This window comes from Rhinopithecus roxellana, chromosome 16 (assembly GCF_007565055.1).
Source record: "Rhinopithecus roxellana isolate Shanxi Qingling chromosome 16, ASM756505v1, whole genome shotgun sequence".
Taxonomy (NCBI): Eukaryota; Metazoa; Chordata; class Mammalia; order Primates; family Cercopithecidae; genus Rhinopithecus; species Rhinopithecus roxellana.
In genome coordinates this window covers 89,483,733-89,491,138 of record NC_044564.1, presented here as the reverse complement: position 1 = coordinate 89,491,138, position 7,406 = coordinate 89,483,733, and the positions used below count along the sequence as shown (strand labels likewise).

The 7,406-nt window shown below is 45.2% G+C and overlaps 2 protein-coding genes across 2 annotated transcripts in view; one reads left to right on the top strand and one right to left on the bottom strand.

The window, feature by feature from the left end:
- ZNF484 (zinc finger protein 484) overlaps positions 1–7,406 on the top strand; it is a 128,377-nt gene that overhangs the window by 49,976 nt on the left and 70,995 nt on the right. The gene's annotated exons all lie outside the window — the stretch shown is intronic.
- Positions 2,196–2,640, bottom strand: LOC115893898 (protein FAM74A4/A6-like). Its single transcript, XM_030919189.1, is given in 3 exon segments — positions 2,196–2,417; positions 2,420–2,529; positions 2,637–2,640. Coding segments are annotated over 3 exon segments (336 nt in total).

The window sequence follows — 7,406 nt, the reverse complement described above, 5'->3', positions numbered from 1 at the left end:
AGGGGAAAGCTGCCAAGGTGGCGGCTTGGGAATGTTCTCAGGGACTCTGCATGTGGTCAGGAGGCTGGTGGTGCAGCGCTCTCTGCGGCATGAAGCCACACTGCAAGAGCGTTTCAGGAGGGAGCCCCAGGAGGATGTCTGTCTGGACGCACCTCCGCACCCCAACCCCGCACCGGCTGCTGGAGCTGCGAATGGGCCCAGGAGACTTCCCGGGTCTCAGGGCTACATGGAAGAGGGACTGAGGTTATGCTGGAACTGGAGGGTGAACTTCCAGCTGGACCAATTATTAAATTCAAAACCGATTTCACTCCATCTGATGAGAGAAACGGAAACAAACCACCTGCAAAATGGCAACACCACCAACACAAAGACGCTGCTAGCACTCACCTGATCCCCACACCAGGAAGGAGGAGAGGGGCTGCAGGAAACCCCAGAGCCTGCGTCTTGCGCATGAGGCTGCGAGGGGCCGCGGCTCCAACATGCTTTCATGGCCACAATACTTCCTTTGCTCCTCTTTATGTGGCTCAACTTCGGAGTACCCAGGGCTCCTGACAGGTACTCACCTGTAGTAGGTCTGGGATAGCTGGTAGGACATTGGCACGAAGGGCAGGGCCCGGGTCTTCTTGGGGCCCAGTGTGTGGTTGACCCGGTGCCGGTTGACCAAGCTCCTCTTCTGGCACTCCATGAAGGCCTTCACAAGAACGTGGTCCTTGTACTCCCGATAGAGGCGGAAAGTCTGCAACACAGTGAGGCAAGGGTGAGTGGGGTTCTCCAGCCGGCCAGGGAAAAGGCTGGGGTATGTGGAGGCAGAGGCTGTGGCTGATGCTTTATAGAGGAAGTGACCGATCGTGGGAGGCCCTGACTGGCGTGTGTGTATGTCAGTGTGTGTGTGACTGCGTGTATGGCGGGGGGAAGGGGTGCTGAGGAAGTCGGCAATCCCAGTTCTCGGACCATCACATCACACTTCCAGAGACCACAAAGGGCGGGGAACTGACGAGACGGGGGGCTATTCACTCCCAAGCCAATTGCTTTCGATGCAGACAGACGGAATCAACACAGAGTCATCTGGTCTACCACTCTGTCAAGTCTTTTCTACAGACTTGGTTCACTATAAAACTAAGGTGGACAATTGTCATGGACAGAATTGTGTTGCCTCAAATTTATGTTGAAGTGCTCACCTCTACTATCTCAGAATGGGGCTGTATTTGGACAGAGGACCTATAAAGAGATCATTGAGGTAACATTAGGTTATATGGGTGGGCCCTAATCAGTAAGACTGATTTCCTTGTAAGACGAGGAGATGTCGACAGAGAGCACACACAGACCACGGGACAATCATGTGAGAACACAGTAAGAAGGCGGCCATCGGCAAGGGAGGGAGAGAGGCCTCAGAAGAGACCAAATGTGCTAGTTCCTTGATCTTGGACTTCCAGCCTCCAGAACTGTGAGAAAATAAATGTATGTTATTTAAGTCACTCAGGCTGTGGAATTTTGTTATGGCAGCCCTAGTAAACTAATAGAAATACTTTTAGGGACAGCAAACCATGGACTTTGTGATTCTAGGAAGATGACTTTAGCACTGTTACCTACTTCTACCTTGAAGTCGTAAAAAAAGGCAGTGAGAAGCATTTCCATGAAGTGTATAAATTGTGTCCTGTGAAACAGAATTAGTTAATAAGGTTACCACCTGTCAGCTGTGTATGATGCTGTGTCTCCAGTCTCCATCTGGACAGCAAAGGGGAAGGCATGGACAGGAGACCTGCCTTCAGAAGAGCAGCTGACAAAGGGGCCCACAGCCTGGGGACTGTGACGGCAGTAACCTCCCAAGGCCTGGGATCCCGCAGCACAACTGTGAAGGGAATGTCTTACTTGCTAGGCCCAGACGTGTAATTTCCTCCCATCACTGTTTTTTTGTGAAAAATTCTTCTGAATATGTAATTTTGCCCCTAAATAAATATGGTGTTGGACATTTTTCTGACTAGGAAGTTAGTAGGATATTTGCTTTTCTAGCATCTTTGTTAGATGACTTTTTATGGTTGCAAAGTCACTTAGAAAAAAGTTCATCCTCCCAACACCTCCCTGGACCACTGTCCCCACAAATGACATTGAACTCACAACATAAAGGAACTCACCACTACGTAAATAGGTGCTTGACTGTGATTTAACACCTGAATCACTAAAATGGATTGCAATAATTATCCAAAGAAAAACAGCCAAGTGCAGCAGTAACGACAGCCTCTGAACTCTCTCCACGTCTCCTCCGGGACAGCCTCTGAGCTCTCTCCACATCTCCTCCGGGACAGCCTCTGAGCTCTCTCCACATCTCCTCCGGGACAGCCTCTGAGTTCTCTCCACGGCTTCTCTGGGGCAGCCTCTGAGCTCTCTCCACGTCTCCTCCGGGAGAGCCTCTGAGCTCTTTCCACCTCTCCTCCGGGACAGTCTCTGAGTTCTCTCCAAATCTTCTCTGGGACAGCTTCTGAACTCTCTCCAGGTCTCCTCCGGGTCTCCTCTCCCGTGGAATCTGGTCACCTTTGAGTTAAGGCATCTCCTGTGAACAGCCCAGTTGGCTACTCTGAGTTTTGGGGGTAGCTGTCCTTGGTTTCTCTGAAGTGCCTGGAGACCATCCTTTCTGTTACCCATTGTAGTGCCTACGTGGCTTAGCTGGAGCCCTACCCTGCTCTTGTTGCCCAACCAATGCCTATGCGACACAGCTAAATTCCCATTCAGCCTTTAACTCTGCTTAGTTTTAGAAAACAGGATGTCTGGGGTCAGAAGTTCCTTCTTAGGACTAAACTGGCTGAAGCGGGCAAAATCCGCAATGGAAGCTTGGCCTCTGAAAACCCTCTGGCTTCATTATAATCCAATTTCCTATGTTAAACGACGCTCCCACTGGCACCTTTACAGTTGACAATCACCATGACAATGGCCAGAAGAGACCAAAAACAGACAGAAAAGAGGTGGCTCTTTGATTCCAAAAAAAACCTACCTCCCTTCCCAAGAAAAACTATGAATTTTCTTCCCTTTCCTCTTAATACCTAGCCCCTTCATTAAGAATCCTCTGAGAAGTTGATTTGCAGGCTATGCTCCCACTTCTCCCATTCCATGGCCATTGAAAAAAGCCCATACTGTTTGATACTCACTCTCGGTTTCATATTTTAGCTTCACACCAAACAAGAAAGAGCCTCTTTTAGGGTAATCAGGACCCTGATTCTACTCCCACATAGAAACTGTTCCCACTCACTACTGGCTTAGCAGAACACACAAACTGTCAGATGGCTCCATTACAATGACTTGACTTTTAATTCTCAATTGTTTCTGTTCCTAAGATTTTAGGACTTTCTACCAACTCATAAAAAAAAAAATCTTTAAAAAGGTAAGACAACCTTCACATCTAAGATGCTCAGCTTTAAACTAGTAAGTTCTTAAGGATGTTTTTTTCTCCAAGGAAACAATTCTTCTCTTTGCTGAGCAATAATAGAGGTTTTAATATTAAATAAGTACACAAAGTAAAAGAAACAGACAAAAATGTCTTCATAGCAAGGCTGTTAACAGTTTTCTTTCTTTCCTTCTTTCTTTCTTTCTTTTTTTTAACTGGAGTCTCGCTCTGTTGCCCAGGCTGGAGTGCAGTGGCACAATCTCAGCTCACTGCAACCTCTGCCTCCTGGGTTCAACTGATTCTCCTGCTTCAGCCTCCCAAGTTGCTGGGATCACAGGCGCCTGCCATCACGCCCGGCTAATTTTTTTGTATTTTTAGTAGAGACAGGGTTTTGCCATGTTGGCCAGGCTGGTCTCAAACTCCTGACCTCAGGTAATCTGCCCACCTTGGCCTCCCAAAGTGCTGGGATTACAGGCATGAGTCACCGTGCCCTGCCAGATTTCCAATATATGTAAAGAAAAAAGTAAAATTTTCAAATACATGTTTAGATAAGTACTGATATTTTAAAAAAACAACCAAGCCTAAATCCCTAGATTTACAATTTTAAAAAAATAAGAAAAGCAATGTAATTCACAGAATAAAATCTTTTGGAGTAAAGTAACATAACTCTAACAAACTGGTAAATCTAGGCAAGAAATGACTTGCCCAAGTAACAGACCTAGTAGGTGGAGAGTTTATCTGACTCCAGAAACCACACTCTACAAAATAAACATATTGACCTTCAGTATGTATATAATCTGTAACTGGTGTGAAACTGTGGCAGAAATACAAAGAGCAGTGGATGGCTGTGTGAATTGAAGTGGTCACTCGAGAAAACTAGTTGAGATTGTGAACCATAGGGAACAAGGGGTGCTAATTCTGGATTGTTCGGCATAGAGGAGAAAGAAAGAACTGCAAACATTATTACAGTGAAGGAGGGTGAGGCCCTCCTAAAACGGACTGCATATCACCAGAAGCACTGATCCAGGGGGCAACTGAAGCACAAAAATGATTAGAACCAGAGTGATGCCACCCACGTTTCTTTCTTCTCTCTCTCTCTCTTCTTTCTTTTCTTTTCTCTCTTTTCTCTCTCTCTCTTTCCTTCTTTTCTTTTCTTTTCTTTTTTTTTTTCTTTGGAGTCTCGCTCTGTCGCCCAGGCTGGAGTGCAGTGGCTGGCTCTCAGCTCACTGCAAGCTCCGCCTCCCGGGTTCCCGCCATTCTCCTGCCTCAGCCTCCGGAGTAGCTGGGACTACAGGCGCCCGCCAGCTCGCCCGGCTTTGTGTGTGTGTGTGTGTGTGTGTGTGTGTGTGTGTGTGTGTGTGTGTGTGTTTAGTAGAGACGGGGTTGCACTCTGTTAGCCAGGATGGTCTCAATCTCCTGACCTCTTGATCTGCCCACCTGAGCCTCCCAAAGTGCTGGGATTATAGGCGTGAGCAGCCACCACACCCGGCCGATGTCACCCATGTTTCTTAGGAAAGACGTTAGCCGTCTCTAAATCCTCATCTACTGTGCGTGGCACAGCGTTATTTTACAGTTTTCTGAGATTTATAATTGGCATCATTTGCACAGCGGCAGCGTGACGTGGCTGTGGAGAGCACAGAAGCCTTGTCCCCGGGGAAGTGGGCTCTTCTGGTTGCAACATGGTGGAGGCCAGCCCCCCACAAAGAGGGAAGGTGCCGCAGCAAACCTCTGAGCAACCAAGAAAAAGAGCACCTGCTTGGAAAAGGTGACAAGCCACGAGGCCATGGCCCAGTTATAAGGATTAATTGTGTTACAGGAATGGTTATAAACCTGACCGACCTCAGAAGGTATATGAAGGAGGCAGTTATCAAGCCCCTTGATGGTCTGTGGTTGGATGCCGCGTACTTTGACAACAGTGTGAGCATGGCAGAAAGTGTAGCTGTGTATGTAGGGGAAAACCTACAGAAAGTTTTTCTGTGGGAGTTCTTTGTAAACTATTAATAATGCAACTGGCAATTGTACTGCAGTCTATGAAGGGAAATCACTCTTAGGGATCAATGCTGTAGAAAGATAACTTGTTTTTTGCTTCTTTGCTCAGTGTTAAGAAGTCCTTACATCATTGTCACCCCCTCCCCCCCCGCGACATTCTGTTCTGTAGTGCCTGATTTATTGAAAGTAGTATGAGGCCTGTTTTAAACATAAATCTATTCTAAATCTAAATTTGTAATACATTCTGAATGTCATTTAGACAGTCTTTTTTCTGGAGATTAAAAATCACTTTATTTCTAGCAAAATGCTCTGACGTAAACTATTTTAACGACAAAGAAGATCTGTGTTTGTTGTTTTCTCCATTATCTAATTATCGATATCCATTTCATCTGGGCACATACAAATGGTAAAAATATTTACAAGCTTTGGACTAGGTGAATCTAATCAAAAATAAAATATAGATGTTAATAGAGCCTGGAAATATTGTCAATACCTTTTTAACAGATTGAGCCTCGTTGATTATTTCTTCTGGGGTAAAGGCTCAAATTTATTCTGTGAAATTAGACACACAAATCATCTGAAGCAATGTATGGCAGATGAATATACAGTGTTTGATGGAAATGTTGCTTTCATGCACATTGTTCATTGCAATTTTGCATAAGTTACTGAACTATGAATTACTATTGAGGAACAGCACATTCAACATGTCTTAGCAATCAATGCTTTAGTATGGACATTTTCTATGTTTCTAGACTCTCTGGCCACTCTTAGCAAATTTAAATCAAATGACTGAAGTACAATCACTTATTTTAACTGTGTTAAAATAGTCAATTTGAAAAGTATATTTTTCTGTATGAATTTTTTTATTTACTTGACTCTATTTTGTTCTGATAACTAAACTTATCTATATAAATTGCACTATTGAAAAAAAAGTATAGGCTGGGTGCAGTGGCTCACGCCTGTAATCCCAGCACTTTGGGAGGCCGAGGCGGGGGATCATGTCATCAGGAGATCAAGACGATCCTGGCTAACATGGTGAAACCCAGTCTCTACTAAAAAAACACACACACAAAAATTAGCCAGGCGTGGTGGCAGGCGCCTGTAGTCCCAGCTACTCAGGAGGCTGAGGCACGAGAATGGCATGAACCCGGGAGTTGGAGCTTGCAGTGAGCCGATATCAGGCCACTGCACTCCAGCCTGGGTGACGGAGTGAGACTCCATCTCAAAAACATAAAAAATAATAATAAAGTAAAATAAAAATTAGCCGGGTGTGGTTGCAGGTGCCTGTAGTCCCCGCTATAGGCTGAGCTCGGTGGCTCAGGCCTATAATCCCAGCACTTTGGGAGTCCGAGGCGGGCGACCACAAGGTCAGGAGATTGAGACCATCCTGGCTAACACAGTGAAACCCCATCTCTACTAAAAATACACAAAATTAGCCAGGCATGGTGGCAGGCACCTGTAGTCCCAGCTACTCCGGAGGCTGAGGCAGGAGAATGGCGTGAACCCGGGAGGTGGAGCTCGCAGTGAGCCGAAATCACACCACTGCACTCCAGCCTGGGCAACAGAGCGAGACTCCGTCTCAAAAAAAAAAAAAAAAAAAGAAAAGAACACAATACAACTATATATATATGTGTGTATATATATATATACACACATAATCTGAAGATCCATGTCAATTCCTTTATTTTATGATGCAGTGACATTGTAAGGAAGTAGAAAAACTAAGTTAAAAATGTTTAATTATGAAGAATATAGAAAGGGGATTTCTTGTTGAAACAAATAGGCTAAAAGAGGCTTGGTGTCAGCTCTGCCTCTCTTAGAGGAAGGACTGTGACCCTGTTGGATAATCTAGTGATAACAGCTGATGTTAAAATAGATTCTACCAAGGCAAGGACAACGGTTTGCTTATGAGCAGTGAGGAGTATGTAGTCTTACCATAGTCCACCCTTTGGAAAGTGCTACATATATAATTAGTGAGGCCATTTATATTCATTTTTATTATGCAAATGCTGATTAAATGTATACCTTCTTCCACTCAGAT